At 29.3% G+C, this 23368-nt stretch overlaps 1 protein-coding gene across 3 annotated transcripts in view; it reads left to right on the top strand.

Annotated features, from left to right (window-relative positions):
- Positions 1-23368, top strand: part of slc4a4b (solute carrier family 4 member 4b) — a 63714-nt gene that overhangs the window by 19734 nt on the left and 20612 nt on the right. For 2 of the 3 annotated variants that reach the window (XM_051093144.1, XM_051093143.1), the window contains exons 3-13: positions 1181-1354; positions 6577-6712; positions 12318-12478; positions 13592-13771; positions 15902-15997; positions 16277-16353; positions 20343-20500; positions 21029-21116; positions 21191-21345; positions 21461-21577; positions 22936-23110. In XM_051093144.1, the coding sequence (XP_050949101.1) occupies positions 1181-1354; positions 6577-6712; positions 12318-12478; positions 13592-13771; positions 15902-15997; positions 16277-16353; positions 20343-20500; positions 21029-21116; positions 21191-21345; positions 21461-21577; positions 22936-23110 (1517 nt within the window). The remainder of the gene's footprint in view (positions 1-1180; positions 1355-6576; positions 6713-12317; positions 12479-13591; positions 13772-15901; positions 15998-16276; positions 16354-20342; positions 20501-21028; positions 21117-21190; positions 21346-21460; positions 21578-22935; positions 23111-23368) is intronic. The other variant, XM_051093145.1, reaches the window with a different exon arrangement.

Here is a 23368-nt window from a genome sequence, read left to right as displayed (position 1 = left end):
AGTTAGGTGCCAAAGGTAACATTTGACATTTTCATTTAAGTTGTATGTTAAAGATTTTCACCTAAAATGTAATTTAATCAAATTTATTTAATTTTAATTTAATTTATTTGGAAACACATTTAAAAGTATTATTTATGTAACACTGTATTATTTAATAATTATTATGAAATTTGTTTCTCCGTTTATTTTAGTTTTTTCTCAGTTTATTTTAGTTTTAGCTCAAGTTATAGTAATTGTATGTGCTTTTGTCATTTGTATTTGTTTTAGTTTTTTAAATATTTCTATTTTATTTTATTTTATTTTATTTTATTATTTCAGTTACGTGCCAAAGGTAACATTTGTTTTATGTTAAAGATTTATGTATTTGTAAACACATTTGAAAGTATTATTCATGTAATACTGTATTATTTAATAATTATTATGAAATTTGTTTTTCGGTTTTGTATTTTAATTTTAGCTTAAGTTTCAGTCATTTTATATGCTTTAGTCATTTTTAATTATTTTTATTTTATTTTATTTTATTTTATTTTATTTTGGTTCCAAAGGCAACATTTGACATTTTTATTTAAGTTTTTTTATGTTAAAGTTTTTCACCTAAAATGTCATTTAAGTAAATGTATTTAAATGTAATTAAATAATTCAATTTCACTTAGTTCGCAAAGAATAATTTTTAATTTTTAAGTTCATGTTAAAGTTTTTTTTTACCAATTAATTTAATTTTTTTTTTTTTTTTTATGTAAATGCCAAAGGCAACATTTGTAATTTTCATTTTTTATGTTGAAGTTTTTCACCTAAAATGTAATTTAATTTTATTTTATTTAGGTTTTTAATTTTATTGAACTTTTAATTTAATTTAATCATTATTTTCAATTTAGCAGTTTTGTACTCAATTTATTTATTTCACTATTTTTAAGTGTATGTTACAGTTTTATTTTTATTTATTTATTTATTGATTTATTTATTTTTTGCTGCAATTGATGACACATTGACAGTTCAACAGTAGCACACTTACCACAGTAGTTACCAAAGCAGTGATTATTAGTCATTATTTTTTATCTATTTATCTGTTTGCAACCATAATGTATTTTTAGGTTTTAATATATAAGCTGTCACTCTGATGTGTATGTATGTTTATGTTTGTAATCTTACGATGGTCTTTTCTCTGTGTGTGTGTGTGCAGGTCATCACACAGTCTACATTGGTGTTCACGTGCCTAAGAGTTACCGTCGCCGCCGACGACACAGACGACGATCCAATCACAAAGAGAGGAGAGAACGTTTGACGGAAAACGTCAGCGACAAATCAGACACAGAGGCTGCAGACGATCCGTCCTCCAGCATCCTTAAACCACTCAGTAAGTAATAAATGAAGACAAACTACCCATCATGCACTGTTTACCCCTGTATGCTTGTGGTTTCAGTATGATCTGAATAGTTTTTGTTCTGCCATTTCCTGCCCAAAACCTCCAAACCTTGAAGTCTTCTGAAAAAAAAAATTGTTTGCTGATAATCTTCCCACAGTTCATTCTAGAGATGAAGAAACTGTGGGAAGATTATCAGCAAACAATTTTTTTTTCTGACATAATCTGTCAAAAACATAACTGGGTCATATTTCACTACAAAATATCACACCATTTTAGAGTGAATGCAGTGTAATTTAGGACCATTGAAAGATTATTTACATTTACATGAATTACACAGTTGTGCACAATTTCACCCCAATCGTCCCCAATCCCAATATATTTATTTATTTGTTTTTGTATGTGTGTGTGTATGTGTATATATATATATATATATATATATATATATATGCATCAGTATATATGTATATTTCAATATATATTTTTAATTTATTTTGATTATTGAAACTATATATTATTACAATTTCCAATTTTATTTTATTTACAGTATTATTTATATTATTATTAATAATTATTTAGTAATACAGTTTTCAACTAAATTATATTTAAAATATTAATTTAATTTTATGTTCTTTTATTTTTTGCACCTGGATATTTTTTTTAGATTCACCCTGACAATAATGGGTTAAAACATGGCATGACTTGCTGATGTAATTAAATATATAATACAATATTATTATAATTACTTAGTAAAATAATTTTAGATTTTATTTAAAATGTTTTATTATATTTAAGAATATTGTTCTGTTATATTTTACCATATTTTATTTACAATACTATTTATTTTATTATATTTAAAAATATTTTATTTTATTTACAATATTATTAATATTATTAATAATTATTTAGCAACATAATTTTAAAATATTTTATTTTATTTTATTTTATTTTATTTTATTTTATTTATTTTATTTTTATTTATTTTATGGACCTAGACATTTTTGTTAGATTCACCCTTGCAATAATGGGTTAAAACATGGCATGACTTGCTGATTTAATTAAAACGTATAATACAGTATTATTCATATTATTATTACTAATTATTTAGTTAAATAATTTAATATTTTATTTAAAATGTTTTTTTTTATATTTAAGAATATTTTCTGTTTTATTTTATTGTATTTCATTTACAATATTATTCATATTATTATTAATATTTATTTAGTAAAATAATTTTCAGATGTTTACAATATTATTCATATAAATAATTATTAATTAATTTCCAATATTTAAAATATTTTAAAATACTTACAATTTAAAATATTTTTATATTTATAAAATGACTTTATTTTATAAAATTATTTTATTTTTTATTTCCAAGATGTGACCAGGAGATTTTTATTAGATTGATCCTGGCAATAATTGGTCAAAAAATGGCACATTTAACTCTGTTGTGTCAAATTTGTTGTTGACAACAAACGGCATTAGCTCTTGCATGTCAAGTCTACACTAACTTAAATACTGATATTATTATTATTATTAATTAAATAACATTATAAATTATTATATTATTACTTCAGAACACTATCTTCCTTGCAGTTTGACAGCTTTTATTATATTTTAAAGTACTTTTTAGGATTTACCATGAATTTTCCAGACGTCTCTGATGTTCTATGTTTCACAAAAAATAATAATTTAATAAATAAATCTGCAAGTCATTCTTGATGTCTCACATGACAGCCTTCACAGATATTTCCCAGGCCTTTATCACAGAGTGATCCATGATGTTCTGTTGAATCGGGGAGTGATTTAAATAAATATGATTCGCCCGAGAGCGATGGAGAGCGAGAACAAGATAAAGCGGAGCTCGCAGCCTCAGTTAAAGGTCTTTGCGTGTGCTAATCTCTGCTAATCAGTGACACGGCTGAAAAGGCAAAGCATCGAGCTAAACAAGTGCACAGTCACCTTTATCTGCGTTTATCCTCTGTGAACTCGCTTCACCTCTCCGTCGCTCTCTCCTGCTGTCGATCCTGTGAGAATCACACATTTCACACAGTCAGTACTTACAGTAAGTCACTGGGCTAAACTAACAAACACTTTTCTCACATAAATAGTATGTACGGCTTTTCAAGGCCTGGATTTGTGGCTGGATTTAGTATTAGCAGTCAGCTGATCTAGTTCGACTATATGCTAGTGGTATAATGGGTAATTTTAGCCGCTTGTGGTAAGAAGTGTTAACTTTTAGCCCAGGTTAGGAGGCACGGAGCCAGACTTGGGGCAAGGGGATGTTCTTTCCCTCTCTTTTGTGTACAACATGGCCTTATTTTCTCCAGAGGGGCCGTTTCAGGCCACTAGGGGAGGAAAACAATCGCCCGGCTTTGGCTAGTTTAGCTTAGATTAGTTGAGCGTGCTGTAAATGTGCTAAAATGCACAGGGAAAGAAAGGCAGTGCGTGAGAAAAACCTCTGATTTGTTAAAATATCATTGTTTAGTATCATATCTGGTGCCAAGACCTTGCATTTTTTCCTCATTTAATGTTTTTTAATTCCATAATAGTGACATTTCATAACAGTAATTATTCAGAATCTCACATAATCTGTCAAAAACATGACTGGGTCATATTTCTCTACACAATATCTCACCATTTTAAAGAGGATAAAGTGTAATTTGGGACCACTAAAACACTATTTTTACTATTTAAGTGGATTTTCACTCCAATTGTCATTAGGTTAATGCAAATAAATAAAAAGTATTTATTTATTTATTTCTGTTTTTAAATAATGTAAATTATTATTAATAATAATTATTATTAGTAGTATTATTTTTAAAAATGTATGTAATAAATAAAAATATATTTCAGTATATATTATTTTAATTAATTTTGATTATTGTAACTTAGTATGTATTAGTAAGTGTTATTTAAAAAAACTCAATACTTATATTATATTTTATGATCACTGTGCTGGAGCTTTTATGCAAATATCTCTCTATAGATGTCACAAATATGCTTATTAAATAGAGCAAAATCTCAAGTGTTTTACATTTCAATGTTTCTTTGTTTTTAATTTCTTTTTTAACAAGTCCTAAAGAGTTCATAATGCCAAAACAGATCCATGTACCGCATTGTTGTTGATAAGAAAATAGTAAGAAAGTATTTTTAGCAGCTTTTATTTGACGTCAAAACAGTTAAGTGGAAGACAGACCTTTCTAAAAATTCACATTTAGAAATTAGTTTTTATTTGACCAAAAATACAGTAAAATCAGTAAAATTGTGAAATATTATTTATAAATCAAAATAACTGTTTTCTCTTTTAATATATTTTAAAATGCAATTTTTTTTTATGATTCAAAGCTGAATTTTCAGCATCATTACTCAGTCTTCAGAAATCATTCTAATATGCTGATTTGCTGCTCAAGAAACATTTCTGATTATTATCAATGTTGATAACAGTTTTGCTGCTTCATATTTTTGCATTTTGTGATACTTTGATAAATAGAAACGTCAACAGCATTTATTTGAAATATATGAATATATGAATGTTTTTGAAAGAGTCTCTTGTGCTCATTAAGGCTGCATTTATGTGACCAAAAATACAGTAAAATCAGTACAATTGTGTAATATTATTACAAATCAAAATAGCTGTTTTCTATTTGAATATATTTTAAAATCTAATTTATTTTCATGATGCAAAGCTGAATTTTCACCATCATTCCGCCAGTCTTCAGTGTCGCATGATCATTCAGAAATCCTTCTAATATGCTGATTTGCTGCTTAAGAAACATTTATTATCATTGTCAATGTTGAAAACAGTTGTTTTCTTTACATTTTTGTGGAAACTGTGTTTCGAGATTCTTTAATGAATAAAAACTTCAAAAGAACAGCATTTATTTGAAATAAATGAATATATGAATGTTTTTGAAAGAGTCTCTTATGCATATTAAGGCTGCATTTATTTGACCAAAAATACAGTAAAATTGTGAAATATTATTACAAATCGAAACAACTGTTTTCTATTTGAATATATTGTAAAAAGTAATTTATTTCTCTGATGCAAAGATGAATTTTCACCATCATTACTCATTTTTTGTCACATGATTTGATGCTGAAGAAACATTTATTATCATCATCAATGTTGAAAACAGTTGTTTTCTTGACATTTTTGTGGAAACTGTGTTTTGGTATTCTGATGAATAGAAAGTTCAAAATAACAGCATTTATGTAAAATAGAAATATTTTGTAACATCATCACTTTTGATTAATTTAATGCATCCTTGCTGGATAAAAAGTAATAATTTCTTTTAAAAATTACTAAACAAGTAAACAATGAAGCAGAAATAGGATTGCTTAAAACGAATGAATGAGCTGATATGTGTGTATCTGTCAGACTGAGAGGTTCGTCCTGTCCCTGCATGTCTTTACTTTGACCTGAGGCTAGATTGAAAGCATGCACATCTGTGCACATGCATGGCATTCATTGATACACATTTTAATACACTTGCACTGTATGTCCCAGTGCAGGCCTTGAGATATTGAATCCAAATATTCAGTCAGTCACTATGTTGCAATGCAACCGAAAGATTTCTACATACTGACTTCCCTAATTAGCAGTTTCTCCAGGAAGGAATAATCACTGTTTTTTGACCTAATTTCCAGACATAGACAGATCTCATCAGTGTACCAAAAGATCTTGACTTAAACCTTTTGTTTGGTCTAGTTTAACCTTTAAAACACCCTGCCTGTGTGGAAAATAGAGTCTTTGTCGTTTAAATTTAGAGAAGGTGTGGTTAGACATTACAGCATATGCATCATTGGGGTAATGAGAAACGCTAACAAGCTTTTTTATTGGGAATAAAAACTAGGCTTCCTCGTGCAGACACTTTTACATTTGAGAACTTCCCTTTGAAATTTAGATGCAGAACAGTTCTGGCTTTCGCAACGCTGTCTATTTCTGTTTGTCCAGGAAATAATCTCACATACTGACCACGTTTTGGGTGTAACACACACGATATTTACAAGAAAGCTTATTCATCTTGTTGCATAATGCCTATGAAGGAAATAACCTGTGATTTCTATTGCAGTCACACCTTATGCGGACAGAGCGCTATTGTTTTCTTGTGTGTTTCTGTTATTGTATCTGTTGTTTGACTATAATAGCTAGTATTTCTAGGTTAACTTAGTAGGCCTCTCTTACACTTGGTTTGTTGTTTTCCTGTCAGTTTCTCCAGCTGCAGAGAGGATTCGCTTTATTTTGGGGGAAGATGACAGCGGCCCTCCTCCGCCGCAGCTCTTTACTGAACTCGACGAACTTCTGGCTGTTGACGGTCAAGAGATGGAGTGGAAGGAAACAGCCAGGTAAATTGTAAAAACAGCCAAAAAAACATTATGAGAATCCATGTTGCAATTTATTCTTGCACTATAGTGGGAATTAAATAGGTCATGACATAAGAAATCAAATTTGCCTTTATGTTTTGACATATAAAAGACCTTTAAAACGCCCTGCAAGTTTCATAGTTTATGGTGGGATTTCTGTGAATATATTTGCATATGATCGCCTCCAGAGCACGACATCAACCAATAGTTACACATCTTCATAGCATAGGCCCCACCCACAGGCATTTAACTTACTATCATCCAATAAATCGCAATAAGCTTTGTGCTTTGTTACATTTGATTTGAAACAAAGTTTTACATTTAAAATTCTGTCCATTTTATAACAATATTCAAACAATAAATGCAGTTTTGGCTCTGTTTAATGTGGAGTGACAAATCACTGTAGTAAAAAGTCGAAATTGTTATATCCCTAAGTCATAATTACGAGATAAAAAGTCACAATTATTACTTACTAAGTCGAAATTACAATATAAAAAGTCAAAATTATGACTTGAAGTTGAAATTATGACTTTAAAAGTCATAAATATGAGACAAAAAGTCAAAATTATGATTTATTAATTCTGACTTAAGTCGAAATTATGAGATAAAAAGTCAAAATTCTGACTTATAAAGTCGAAATTATGACATACCTTAAGTCATAAGGTATGTGATCGAAATTACTGAACAAAATTGACATATTCGAAATATTGAGATATCGAAATAAAGTCGAAATAATGTCTTTAAAAGTGGACATTATAACTTGAAGAGTCATAATTATAAGATAAAAAGTCATAATTTTGAATTACTAAGTCGAAATTTACTTTAAAATTCATAATTATGAGATAAAAAGTCGAAATTATGGCATACTTAAGTTGCATTTATGAGATTAAAAAGTCGAAATTCTGATTTATAAAGTCAAAATTATGAGATAAATCGAAATTATGACTTATGACAAGTCAATTACGAGATAAAAATTCTAAATTATGACTTTAAAAGTGGAAATTACAATATAGAAAGTCGAAATTATAATTTACTAAATCGAAATTATGACTTTAAAAGTCATAATTCTGAGATAAAAAGTCAAAATTATGATTTTACATGAAATTACAAGATAAATTTGAAATTATGACGTGTAAAGGTAAAAGAATGAGATAAAAGGTCAAAATAATGACTTAAGTCATAATTACAAGAAAAAAAGTCTAAATTATAAGTGAAAAGGGTTCAAATTATGACTTAAAAAAGTCAAAATTATGAGATAAAAGGCAAAATTATGACTTAAGTCAAGATTGACTTAATGACTTTATAAACACATTGGTCCAGGATAGTTGTCTAATGATAAACAGGACTTTCATCCTCCTCATTATAAAACATTTACCAAGCTCCAAAAATGGAAATTGGGAATTTTTGGTTATTACACAATAATAGGCCCCGCCCACTGGCATTTAACTTACTCCCATCCGAAAAATCGCAATGAGCTTTTTTTTTTAGTATTTTTTAATTTTTATTATTATTATTTTACTTTTGATATAAAACACAATGTCAGATTTCATATTCTGTCAGTTTTATAACAATATTTAAATAATAAATACCGTTTTGGCGCTGTTTAATGCTGAGTGACAGCTCGCTGTAACGGCTCAGTTCTAGAGAAGCGGGAGCGCGAAACTGATCGTCTCCTCCGTTTAGTAGTTTCAGCACGACGCAAACGTGAATGAACATCCAAAGGTATGTTAAAAGAAAGAGTACAACTTACCGATATCTGTATGCTGTCTGATGTAATCGCTTATTCGGTGTTTTAACCGCGGAAAGACGTGAATATAACAGCTTGTAAACAACATGTCACGTAAGGTCACGAAACGTCAAATTTACCTCAGGAAAAACATACTCGGTGAGCAAACTGGTTAGTCAGCTAGAAAATAAACTCTAGAAAGGAGCATTTCGCTTACTATATGCACCATGTAACATATTCATTATAATTTTTACTGCTTTTCAGAGTTAATGTTTGAATAAATCTGTCAAGTTTTTATGATAGCGCCATTTAAATGCTTATATTTCAAAAAACGCTGAGATTTTTTTCTTTGAGAAAATTTTCCTTGTACCCTACCTGCTATATATCAAAAATAATAAATATTGAATCGAATTGGAACTGAATGACAAGCTTGTGAATCAGAATCACATCGAATTGTAAAATTTGTGTCTCCTCCGTTTAGTAGTTTCAGCACGACGCAAACGTGAATGAACATCCAAAGGTATGTTAAAAGAAAGAGTACAACTTACCGATATCTGTATCCTGTCTGATGTAATCGCTTATTCGGTGTTTTAACCGCGGAAAGACGTCAATATAACAGCTTGTAAACAACATGTCACGTAAGGTCACGAAACGTCAAATTTACCTCAGGAAAAACATACTCGGTGAGCAAACTGGTTAGTCAGCTAGAAAATAAACTCTAGAAACGAGCATTTCGCTTAATATATGCACCATGTAACATATTCATTATAATTTTTACTGCTTTTCAGAGTTAATGTTTGAATAAATCTGTCAAGTTTTTATGATAGCGCCATTTAAATGCTTATATTTCAAAAAACGCTGAGATTTTTTTCTTTGAGAAAATTTTCCTTGTACCCTACCTGCTATATATCCAAAATAATAAATATTGAATCGAATTGGAACTGAATGACAAGCTTGTGAATCAGAATCAAATCGAATTGTAAAATTTGTCTCAATATCCAGCCCTCATATAGGCTACATATTGTGCAGAAACCTTTATTAACCTTTATTATGAGTGAACCTCAAGGAACATATTAAAATAATAATAATAAAAACAACTTCACCAAATATGAGACAAATTACATCTCTGCTGCAAAACAGCTCTAAAAGACAAATGAGTCATTATTCATCTTGAGTCAATTCAGTGTTGATTCCGTTCAACTATAAAAAGCTCTACAACTGTCATTATTCAGTTCAGTTTCCCAAAAATGCTTTCCAGATTTCACCTAACCTCAGCCAATATTTTTTTCAGCTGTTTTGTCCTAAGACAGATATGTAGGTCAGAAACGCACGCTTGAAAGGGGGAGACCTCTCGTCCAGCTCCGCCAAAACAACAGAAGTATTCAACGCTCGCGTCATTTGCCAGGTGCTCTTGATTTTAGTGTGCCACTTCACTGTTCTTAGGATTTCACACATTCCTGACTGCGTGCACCGCTCACGTATTAGATAAGCGTTTGGACTCCAAAATAAGGGTCAAGCAGAAAACCACAACTAATGACACAAAAACAAAATGCATCTGAACTAAAGGAGAGTTTCAGAAATAGTACACTTGGCCGAAAAAGGACTTAACCTCATTTTACTCACGCACGTTCTAAACTGTTCCAAACAACATTAAAGTAGAAAATAGTGATGAAATTGTGATTATTTACTATTCTGGCTGAGATACACCGTTGATTTTGGGCCAGTTTGGCTCAAACAGCTAGAGAGAAAAAGTAACCGAGGAAAGACATGCGAGCAAACAGACAAAGCAGCTTTCATCTGGTCCAAGTAGTTTTGATTTCCTGTGTGTATTGAATGACGGATGAGTTGCAGGTCCTTTCTTGTCACGAACGTATCGACTGACCAACACGAACACACACACATAGTCTAAATTAAATTTATATTTAACAGTTGAATCATTTTACATTTTGTAAAGTTGATTTTAAAAAATGTTCGTAATCGACAGGGTGGAATATGATTTGGTTATGTTATATTTGGTTAATTATTTCCAAAGTAAAAAACAAATGGCCGATGTTTAAAGTTAATAGAACAAGCACTTGAATTTTGCTTCTTTAAAAACTTTGATGCAACTTTTCATTTTGAGGAAAATAATAGCTTGAGGGGTGATTAAAAACCTGTGATTAATCTTTTCTCTTTTTTTCTTTTCTTTTAATTAAACCAGTACATATATGTTTATTTATTGATACATACGGAAATTGAGATTTCATACGGAGATGTATAAAGATAATAATAATAATAATAATAATAATAATTTAATTAATTATTTTTTATCAGTTTTTTTCATTATTTTATTTTATTTTAAATGTGATTTTATTTAGAGTTTTTATTTATTTATTTATACATACTGAGATTTCATACTGATATACGATGATAGTGATAATATTAATAATAATAATAATTTAATTATTCATTTTTTAAATTTCTTTTTATCAATTTATTTATTATTCTTTTTATAATAAATTATTTTATTTTATTGTGATTTATAATGAAAGGGAAAACCAGTGCACATCTTATCTTGAGTTTTTATTTATTAATTAATTAATTTATTTGTTATTTATTTATTTGTACTGAGATTTCATGCTGAGATATACTAAGATAATGATAATAATAATAGTAATAATAATAATAATCATTATTATTTTTTAAATAAATTAATTCATTGTTTTATTTTATTTTTTATTTTATTTTAATTGGGAATTGTAATAAAAGGGAAAACTAGTGCACATTTTATCTTGAGTTTTTTTTTATTTATTTGTTTGTTTAAAATGAGAAATTGTACTATTATTTTACAGGAAATAGTAGTGTAACAGGGATAAAAAAATCACTTAGATTGTCCTGTTTTGTTTTAGATAAATGTGATTTATAAGGAGAAATGGAAAACCATAACTAACCGTCACTAATATTTTGGGGGAAATAACAGGGAATCAAAACTTTTTTTGTTTTCGTTTTGTATGTGATTCATAATGTGAAAACCGAAAACCAGTGCAAATTTTATTTAAGCTACACAGACATGCAAATACAACAAATTAAAATGCAAATACAGCATGAAATACTATTTTTAATTGAATATGTCTTTGATTCATTTTGAAATCATATTTAAACACATATAACAGTCAGTAGCAGGTTTTGTGTATAGTTCACGTCATCAAATGGACACAAATGCTGCTCCTTTCATGCAGCGACTCTTACCGTTTCTCTCTTTGGATTTGCATGTTTCAGATTTACATGTTAGGAGCTACATGGATGTTAAAATGAAACCATTTGCAAACAAAGAGCCCAGTGTTTTATGTGTGTGTGCACGTGTGTGTGTGGATGCATAAATCCAGAGTTCCCAGAGTTCTCATGGGTCTCTGGGTTCACCTGCGTCTCAGGTAACATATCAAAACCGCAGGCCGCGGTGTGTGTGTTTCTATACCCATGTGTGTGAGTATGTATCACTTTTGTCTCGGATATCATACCCACGCTTGGCTAAACTCAGCTCAACAGCCTTTCTGCACAAGATTACAGAGCTCTAACGGATATCTGTGTGCTTGGGTATCGTTTCTCTGAGACAGATGCTCGCTCAAGCAGACATGGGTAAGCTGATAACAGGGAAGCACAGCTTTAAGAAGCTTTGAATCATTTTCATTCTTATTTTACATCAGAAATCTTTCAGTTAGTTGGCAGAAAGGCAAATATAAGGTCTTCATAATATGTTCTAGCAAGCAAATGTTCAAAAGATTACATTATGAGGATACATGTCAAAAAATGCTATTTTCACAGTGCACTAAATATTGTTCCGTTGCTGTCAGTAAGTGTATGTGTGTTGTGTGTATTTCTCAGATGGATAAAGTTTGAGGAGAAGGTGGAGAAGGGTGGAGAACGGTGGAGTAAACCTCATGTAGCCACTCTGTCTCTTCACTCGCTCTTCCAGCTTAAAAACTGCATCGAGAAAGGAACCATCAAGCTGGACATGGAGGCGAATTCACTTCAGCAGATCGTTGGTAAAACTGCACTTTAACATATGAGCCAGCACTTGTAAAAACAGAGGTTCTTCAGGAAACATTTGTGGCTGTATAGGGTTCTTTAGTGGTTGAAAATATCTTTAGATCAGTGTTCTGGTATCTGGATTCCTTAAACCGGTTTTTGGAGGTCTTAAAAAAGGCCTTAAATGGTCTTAATTCGACTTTCAACAAATTAAGGCCTGAAAAGATTTTGAAGTTTCAAATAGTGCTTTTCCTACATTACATACTTTTAGCACACTACACATGCAAGTTTACAGTCAAGCAAGCTGAGGGAATAATCAATCAGGAAAAAAATCCTTTTTATTTAATATGATAGGGAATCAGTTGTTTCAGGTTGTTCATATAAATGAAAAAGTCCTGTGAAAATGAAAAAAATATTATTAGCATTTTTTATTGTCGTTCTTGCAGTGAAATTATTAAATGATTATTTATAGATTTTTTATTATTATTATTTTTCAATATTTGTGACATTTTTTAGTGAAATATAAATATGAAACTTGAAAAAAAGAATAATTGCCATGTGTTTATTCCTTACAGTTTTTATTTTAAATAATTTAATTTTAAATAATTTTAAATTAAACTCAGTTACATAAATTAATGTTTTCTAGTGTTTTTTTGTTTGTTTGTTTGTTTGTTTGTTTTAGTGAAATATAAATATGCAGCTCCCAAAAGAAAAAACAGAATAATTGCCATTTTGTCTTTTATTTTTCAATATTTTCAATAATTTGTAATTACTTTATTGTATTATTTTATTTTATTTTTATTTTTTTGGTATTATTTGTTAATATAGTTATAATAATTTCTATATAATATTATTTTTTTTGTTTTCCATTTATTCCTTAAATTAAAAAATATATATATTTTATTTTATTTTAAGTTATTTGTCAATATAATTATAATAATTTCTATATAATAATACAATTTCTTTGTGTCACCTTCCATGTATGCCTTAAATAAAAAAAAAAAAGAAATACGTTTTTTTGTTTACTTTGTTTTACTTCAAAAGTATTAAATTTACCTTCTTAAAACCTGCAAAAACCCTTCTTAAAGCACCAGAACACACATATGATGAAATGTGTCTCTATCTTTCAGAAATGATCACTGACAGTCAGATTGAGAGCGGGCAGCTGAAGGCCGATCTGAAGGAGATGGTCATGTACACTCTGCTGCGGAAACATCGCCACCAGACCAAAAAGTCCAACCTGCGTTCGCTGGCAGACATCGGCAAAAGCGTGTCGAGCGCGAGTCGTCTGTTCAGCAGCCAGGAGAACGGTAACGCAGCTGCCACGTTAAACCTCTCTCTCTTACACTCTATCGCTTTCCTCATCTCCCCTCTCGCTTTCACCGCTAGCATCTATCTGCTCCATCCATCAGCAGCGTCTCTCGCTCGGTTTACAAAAGGTTGCATTCACAGCAGATGTCTTGTGGGTAAAATAAAGCAGATTTGCACACTGCAGAATTGGCAATACTTTGATGTTTCTGAATTCACAAGTGATCAGAAGTGCTGATGAGATGCAGTTGGTTTTTATAGTTTTAAAGCAATCAAACCTCAGACCCTCCCAGGAAAGACTAGAAACCTCTAGATGTTTTGGTTTCTGAAATTCCTGATAGTGTCTATTTCTAAATAAAAGTAACATGTTAATACTTTAGTACCAATCTAATCATGTTTCTCAGTTTTAGGGAGTAGCTAACCTAAAGTTAACATGAAATCAGAATTGAGCCTTTTGTCTTTGTTGATACACATACTTGCTCTTATCATGATTCATTGGTTCACATAATTTAAAGATAAACATGTTTGTTATCATAATCTTTCATCAAAACTCTGCTTCTGAAACGCCTTTCCTTTTCTGCTGACATCATCAAGGCCTTTTATTTTAGCCCCTCCCCCCAGTACCATATAGAGATACATGTTTTACGTGGGAAAGCATCTCGTAAACGTGAAATATGTGATATTTTGACTTTGATGTTGAAGAATGAAGAACTGGAAATGTCTAAATGTCAAGAAATGTTGACTAGATTCTTTTGTAGCATGACAATAGATGTGATGTTTTCATAATACTGTATCTTTTTCTAGAAACAAGGTGTGTTGTAATGCTAAATGGCTATTTTTAATGTACTGCATGTGAAAGTTTACAGTCAAACAAGCAGAGGGAATAATCAAGTGCTCTTTCATGCAAACATATGGCATTTCTTTTTTTAGTCTTTTTAATAAAGTATTTTTTATTTAACTTATTTTATGGAATCAGTTGTCTAGGATTTTTCATATAAATGAACTACTCGTAAAAAGAAAAAAAATATTTTTTGTCATTTTACGGCTTTTGTATTGTAGCCAAATTATTAGTTGTTTGATTTTATTATTTTATTTTATTTTATTGTTTATTTTAATTTTTTAATTGCATTGTTTTAAAATCATTTTTCAACATTTTAAATTATTTAAATTAAATTCGGATTTATAAATGATTCAACTTTTTAACTTACAAATTCAACTTCAACTCTTTGTGTTCTTGATGTGTTAGTGAAATATAAATATAATTTAAATGTAAATATAAAAATGGGCTATTAATGTGTTATTTTTTTGTAGTGAACTGATTAACTGATATTTAATTAATAATTAATAAATAAATTATTGTTTTATTTACATTTTTTATTTTATTTTCCAATATTTTAATAATTTGTAATTAGTTTTCAACATTTTCAGTTATTTTTAGTTCAGATATTTCAATTATGTAATTGTTTAACTATTAGATGTAATTATACAGCTCAAACTGTATTTTAGTATTCATGTTTTTAGGGAAATTTAAATATTAAAAAGATTATTTGGCAATTTATTCTCTTTTTTTGCAGTGAAATTCTTTGATATGTGTGAAATTAACTGATATTTAATTAATAGTTAATAATTTCAATATTTATTTATTTATTTTCAATATTTGTAATTAAAGTTAGTTATGTAGAAATTGTTTTTTACTATTTTTTTTAAATGTGTTTATGATTTTTTTTTAGTATTTAGTCTGACAGTTTTTTTTGACTCAGTAAATTGTGATAAATACTGTATAAATAGATTATTTATAAATTATCTATACAGTAGCTTAGACTCAAAGCAGCTGCTTCAGATCTTCCCCAACACTCGTTTTTCCTGTTTTAGAAATATTTTGCTCTCCCACAAAATTTTATGTCTTCTTTTCAAACTATGCTTGATTCTTTCACTTTTTCTACATGTTGTCTATTTTCATTTTTATTCAATGCTCCAAATGAATTCTGAATCAACGCTTTGAACCAGATTTGTACTCGATTTCTCTGCTCTAATGCTTTCTTTTCTCTCTTTTCTGTTTCTCGTCCCTTCCGTGTGTCTTGATTGACATGCATGCGCCCTGTCTTCCTGTCTTTCTGTGTGTGTGTGTGAAGCGCGCAGTCCTCTCGATCACTCTGTGCCTTGCTTTACCACCTTTGAACCTGACGAGCAAATTCAGATGCAGAGAAGCAACAGCATGGGACTTCTCTGTAAGTCTGTAGCTGAAGATTCAGACTGATTCATGATAGATTTACTCCTCTGTGAGTCTGAAGATGAAGAATTATCCTGTAGTCTGGTTCTTTTTAGAAGACCAGGTCTAGTCCACTGTAAATCTGCAGATAAGGACTGAAATGAATAATTTTGTATGTGCACAATGACTAAAGTTAATAAAGAGATGCAGACGTTTCTGTATTTTCCACAGTGTTTTAGCATTTGAGCAGCTGATCAGTATATGACCTTTGACCTTTGAACTTGTGTGACCTCTGCAGGTAGTCCAACCACTGCCCATCGTAACCTGACCTCCAACAGCCTAAACGATCTCTCAGACAAACCTGAGAAAGACCAGGTACTGTGAAGTGTGTTGCTGTGTGAATGTTAAGTGTGTTAACACTTTTGCCACATGTAGAAGAATATATTTATTCTGCAATAAGAAATTCGAGTAACAGGGTGAATCTCATGAAAATGTCCAGGTCACGTTTTACCAACAAAATTAAGAAAAAAAAAAAAGAAATTATTTTTTTGCATAAAAAAATTAATTAAAAGAAAATATTTTTTTCTGACAATTAACCACATTTCCTCCAAAATGATAATTACTGATACACTAAATAATTAAATAATTATTAAATACATAATGAAAAATTATTAATTACTTACAGGATTAAATAATTAATATTATTCATGAATTAATTTGGTGTAGAAACAGTTTTCACTCAAAAAATTGCTAGTAAATTTAACAAATAATAATTACAAAGAATCTGAAAGAAACATGTTGAATTGAATTTGAAATTTTGAAGAAGACTGTTATAGTATTTTCTTGTAAAACGCACTCCAGTAATCATTTTTTTTAACTGTGATTTTATTTTAATTTTACTGTGCATCGTTATTTTATTTATAACTTTGACATTTTTTTTTACTGTGCGTACAGACATTTTACATTGGAGTTTTTATATAATTATATAATTTATGTAATTATTGGAATTTTAATATAATTATTTGCAGTGATTGTTCTTATTAAAATCAACTCAAATACTACCATGACACATAAATGCTTGGCAATTTAATAGTATGATAATATAAATTTAAATGATTTAAAATATTATAACTACAACGTTATTTTAAAAAATAACAATATTTATTTTAATTTGTTATAAATGAGTGTTTTCAACTATATTTTAGTATTTAGCCTTTTAAATTACTTTTGTAATGTAATATATAATATTTTAAATAATAGCACTTAATGCTTAGTACTTATAAAACAAAATTACTAACACAATTTAAATTGATATATATAATTATAAATAATATATAAATTATACATATTATTATATTAAAATTATATTACAAAATAAAATATATATTAGAAAAATTCTTAGCAATTTAATAATGAAATAATTTATAGTAATATATATAATGTAATATATAATATTTTAAATAATAACACTTATTAAAGAAAATAATATTTAAATTGATTGTAAAATGATAAATAATATATCAATTGTGCACACTATGAATTTTTGTATTTGTAATTATAAATAATGTAATTATTTATTAGCTATAATTAATTATAGATTATATAATATTTAAAATATTAAAAATTATTGTTAATATTATTTACACTACCAGTCAAAAGTTTTTGAACAGTAAGATTGTCTCTTCAGCTAACCAAGCCTGCTTATTCGATCTAAAGTACAGCAAAAACAGTAAAATTTTGAAATATTCTTACTATTTTAAATAACTGTTTTCTATATAAATATATTTTAAAATGTCATTTATTCCTGTGATTAAAGCTGAATTTTCAGCATCATTACTCCAGTCTTTAGTGTCTCATGATCCTTCAGAAATCATTGAATATGCTGATTTGCTGCTCAAAAAAAACAAAACATTTTTTATTATTATTATCAATATTTAAAACAGTTGAGTACCTTTTTAGGATTCTTTGATGAATAGAAAGATCCAAAGATCAGCATTTATCTGAAATAAAAGCTTTACATTATACACTATACCCTTCAAAAGCTTGAAGTCAGTTTCTTTTGGATCAAAAGTGATCATAGAGACATTTAAATTGCTTCAAAAGATTTTTTTATGGGGAATTATGGGAAAATGTGCTTAATCACCATGAAAGTAATAGCTTAATGGTTTTAAAATAGGCTTAATTTTCTTGACAGTTTTGTGGTATTTTGTAGTGATATATGAGCCAGGTGTGTTTTGACACACCTGTGAGGTTCTCCCACCAAGCGTTCATTAGAGGCGGGACTGATCCCTGTTTCTCCTGTGGGAAGTTTGGTTAGGAAGGCTTCAGCCCTGGGTGTGACATCTCTAGGACAGGAGTGAGTGCAAAAGCACAAAAGAAACTCTTTTTCAAACACAGTAGCACACAATTGAAACTCAGTGGCTCTCTTTCACACGAGGACAAAAAAGAGCCACTGTCGTCAGTAGCGTCAATATTTGTGGATTAGCGGGAGAGCTTTGTCAATCGCACAGAGCTCTTGTTGTGTATAATTCACGCTACTGCAGTAATTATACTGATAACCTCAGATGAAAATCAGCCAGACTGCAAACATTACACACACACAAGGCCTCTTTTGTACCTGTGTGTCTGTGTGTGTTCAGGCTGTATGTCATCCCAGTGTTTAGAGCTAATGAAGTGGTTTTGTTTATGCTAGTTGTGAGCTTTTTTCTATCCACACTGCTTAAATCTTATTTGACTTCAATGTTCTATGGAAATATGACCTCCTAAATATGATTTCATAAGAAAAATTTTGCTTCTTTTGATAAATTCTTTATTTAATTATTTTTTAAGGTGTGTATTTGAAAGAAATAGATAAAATAGACTTATACTCTGAACAACTTCATGCTTTCATTTTCTTACATTTTTAATTTATACAAAATTATTTATTTACCATGGTAAATGAGTGCATGCGACAGAAATATTATGGTATGCATTAAAATTAAGAGTCTGGTGTTGTTGACTAAGACATTTAACTAAACTAAATGAATATAAATATTAGGTTAACAAAAATTAAATTAAAATGAAATAACTGAAATAGAATAAGTTTAACTATTAAAATTACTAAAAATAGAAATATTAAAAGCAAAACTAAAAATCAAATGCACAAAATTAAAAATGTAAACTAAGATTAAAATAAATGTATAGTAATTTATATAATATATTAAATTTTAAATAATAACAACACTTATAAAACAAAATAATATTTAAATTGACTTGTAGAAATTGTAGAAATTATAAATACTATAAATTTTATTATTTCTAATTATATGTTAACTATAATTATAATTCATTATAGATGATATAATATTTAAAATATAAATGATTATTGTTAATATAATGTTATTTAAAAAAATCTAAATAATTGTAGGTGAAAAATTTAAGCTAAAATTGAATTAAAATGAAATAACTGAAATAGAACAAGTTGAAGTATTAAAATTACTAAAAATAAAACTGAAATTAACATAGAAAAATAAAAAATAAAAAATCAAATGCACAAATGCTTAAAATAATAACACAAATAATATTTAAATTGATTTTAAAAAATGATAAAAATATAGAAATTATGTATACTATAAATTTTATTATTTATAATAATATATATAATAAAAATAAATATTAGGTGAAAATGTAAACAAAAATTGAATTAAAATGAAATAAATGAAATAAAACTTCACAAAGTGAATTACTGAAATTACTAAAAATAAAACAAATTAAAATAGAAATAGAAATAGAAAAAAATCAAATGCACATAAAATTAAAAATGTAACTAAACTGAAAATAAAATAATAAATATAAAACATAAAATAAAATGAAACCTGAAACTATTAAAGTATTAAATATTTATTTTTTTTATTTATAACATTAAATAATAAATAAATACTATTGCTGTACATAAAAAATATATTAAAATAACACTGGTCTGAAATATTCCTTTAATTATACACATTTTAAAATGTTTCATTCTGGTCTCAATCTAATAGGATGAGCTGCTTTCAAAGCTCTTGTAAAATGGTGATAAATGTGACTATTTTTTTGAATAACAGCCTATAGTTACTCTACGATATTAAATACGATATTAAATTATTAGGCACTATTTATGCTTTTATATGTTGTCATTGTTTTATAGCATTTATGTTTAGTCATTTAGCAGGTGCTTTCATTCAAAGTGATTTATGGATAAGTAACATCATTAGCAATTTATTATACAAGATCCAACAATATATGCTGTATATCTGCAATATTGTTGGAGGTAGCAATATTTCCAGAAATAGAAAGTTAATTTAGTGAAAAAATCTTCATCTTTTTCTTGCTGTTTCTCTTTCTAGTTGAATAATAAGTTCATGAAGAAAATTCCCCGGGATGCAGAAGCATCAAACGTGCTAGTCGGCGAGGTGGACTTTCTGGACACTCCCTTTGTGGCGTTTGTGCGTCTTCAGCAGGCCGTCATGTTAGGAGGACTCACCGAGGTTCCTGTTCCCACACGGTAGCCAACTTGCTGTATTTTAAGGAACAGTTCACACAAAAATAAAAATTTGCTGAAAATATCCTCACCCTCAGGCTATCCAAGATAGATGAGTTGTTTCTTCATCAGATTTGGAGAAATGTAGCATTACATCACTTGATCACCAATGGATCCTCTGGAGTGAATGGGTGCCGTCAGAATGAGAGTCCAAACAGCAGAAAAAAACATCACAATAAGTAATCATAAGTAATCCACTCCAGTCCATCAGTTAGCATCTTGTGAAAAAGAAACAAATCCATCATTAGGTGTGGACTACTTGTGGATTACTGTGATGTTTTTATCAGCTGTTTGAACTCTCATTCTGACGGCACCCATTCACCGCAAAGGATCCATTGGTGAGCAAGTGATGAAATGCTACATTTCTCCACATCTGATAAAGAAACTACATTTTGTACATCATCTACATTTTGGGTGTCTGAGGGTGAGTAAACCTTCAGCTAATTTTAAATTCGTAAATCTGTTACTATAACTATCTGTTTGTATTTGTAGGTTCCTTTTTATTCTGCTGGGGCCCAAAGGAAAGGCCAAATCATATCGTGAGATCGGACGTGCCATCGCCACGCTCATGTCTGACGAGGTGTGTTAATTTGCATGCAAACAGTATTTAGGTGATATAAGTGGCCTAACGCTGTGTGCTTACGGCTCCTGCAGGTGTTTCATGACATTGCTTATAAAGCAAAAGACCGCGGTGACCTGCTGGCAGGCATTGACGAGTTCCTGGATGAAGTCATCGTGCTTCCTCCAGGAGAATGGGACCCTGACATCAGGATCGAACCTCCTAAATCCGTCCCGTCTGCGGATAAACGGTACCAGTAACCAATGACCTTAAAACACCAACATGCTTCATATTTGCTGTTTTTTTTTTTTTTAAATCAACATCATAAAATTAGTTCAAATTAAAACTGTGTGTGTGTTTTTTAGTAAAAACAATATTGCTGGAGGGGAAGGTCTTCAGATGAACGGTGGTACGCCTCATGATGGGAGTTCAGGAGGCGGCGGTGGCCACGCAGCTGGCGAAGAACTTAAATTTACCGGCAAGTAAGTATATAAACAGGCACAAATACATGTCAATGAACTCATAACATATTTAACTTGATTTTATGTTGTTTTTTTGTTATTTCTACACTGTAAAAACTGCAGAAAATTGCAGTTGTTGTATGTACACGACCATTCAAAAGTTTGGAGTCAGTACGATTTTTTCATGTTTCTGAAAGAAGCCTCTTCTGCTCTCCAAAGGCTGCATTTATTTGATCAAAAATACAGTAAAATCAGAAATATTGTGAAATGTTATTACAATTTAAATGAACTGTTTTCTGTTAATATATTTTAAAATGTAATTTATTCCTGTGATGCAATACTGAATTTTCAGCATTATTCCAGTCTTCATTGTCACATGATCCTTTTTATTATTAGTCATTAATCAGTTATTGCATGTATTAAACAGTAGAGCAAAATTAGAAAATTAATCAGTGTTTACTAAATAATAAATAATTAATTGATTGATACAAAGAAAAAAGTAATAATCCTAACAATAATTTATATATTTATTATTAATATTTAATATTATAATTATTATTAATTTACTATTTAATATTGAAAACAAACATGTAATAATTATAACTAACAACAGTCTATATATTTGTTATTAATTAGGAATTATAAAATATATTATTATTATTTACTATTTTAAATATTATTATTATTATCCTCACCACATTTATTATAATTAGTTAATAATCTTTCACTATCCAGCAGAAGGTCGTTTATGATGTTAATGGTTTGTTAAAAAAAATGAATAATTAAAAAGTATATAATTGTAATAATAATAATACTTAATTATTTACTTATCGTAATTATTATTATTATTCATTTGCTATTTAATTTTAAAAACATCAAAAATAAATTCAAATCATTAAAATACTGTGAAATATTGCAATTTAAAATAGCTGTTTTCTATTTGAACACATTATAAAATGTAATTTATTCCTGTGAGTTTTCAGCATCATTTCTCTTCAGTTTTCAGTGTCACATGATCCTTCAGAAATCATTCTGATATGCTGATTTGCTGCTCACGAAACATTTCTATTATTAGTATTTTTGTGGAAACCTTAATTTCAGGATTCTGTGATGGACAGAAAGTCCAAAAGAACAGCGTTTATTTGAAATAAAAATCTTATATAACATTATAAATGTCTTTACGGTCACTTATGGTCATTTTAATGCATCGTTGCTGAAGGAAAAAAAAGAACTGTAGTGTAGGAACAATTTCTGCCTGATCCGACCCATAATAATTACTTTTGTTGGTGCATGTGATATTAAAACCATATAATAGTTCTGTAACTTCAATAAGTTAATTTTTTAGGTGTTTTTAAGAAAACACAATCTCTTTCTCTTAGGTTTTGCGGCGGTCTTATTCTGGACGTCAAGAGAAAGCTACCGTTTTACGCGAGCGACTTTTACGACGCTCTCCACATTCAGTCTCTGTCTGCCATCTTGTTCATTTACCTGGGAACTGTAACAAACGCCATCACCTTCGGAGGGCTGCTGGGAGACGCCACTGAGAACATGCAGGTTTGATGCTTCACGTCTTTTTATGACCGTGTTATCGCTGTGAGTTTGTACTAAACTAGTGTCAGACAGTTTAGCTCAGCTAAGTCTAATCGGGAGCTGCTGGAAATAAAGTTTGGCTGACTTTGTGTTCACAGCTCTGGGGATTTAAAGGCCACAGATAGCTGTTTGATTATTAAACATGTCATGTCAAATATATGTGTTTCCTAGATCGGCTAGAAACAGATGTACATGTCAGGATTTGATCCGTGCTATGCTGAG

Source organism: Labeo rohita, chromosome 21 (assembly GCF_022985175.1).
Source record: "Labeo rohita strain BAU-BD-2019 chromosome 21, IGBB_LRoh.1.0, whole genome shotgun sequence".
NCBI lineage: Eukaryota > Metazoa > Chordata > Actinopteri > Cypriniformes > Cyprinidae > Labeo > Labeo rohita.
This window is presented reverse-complemented; position numbering and strand designations above follow the sequence as displayed.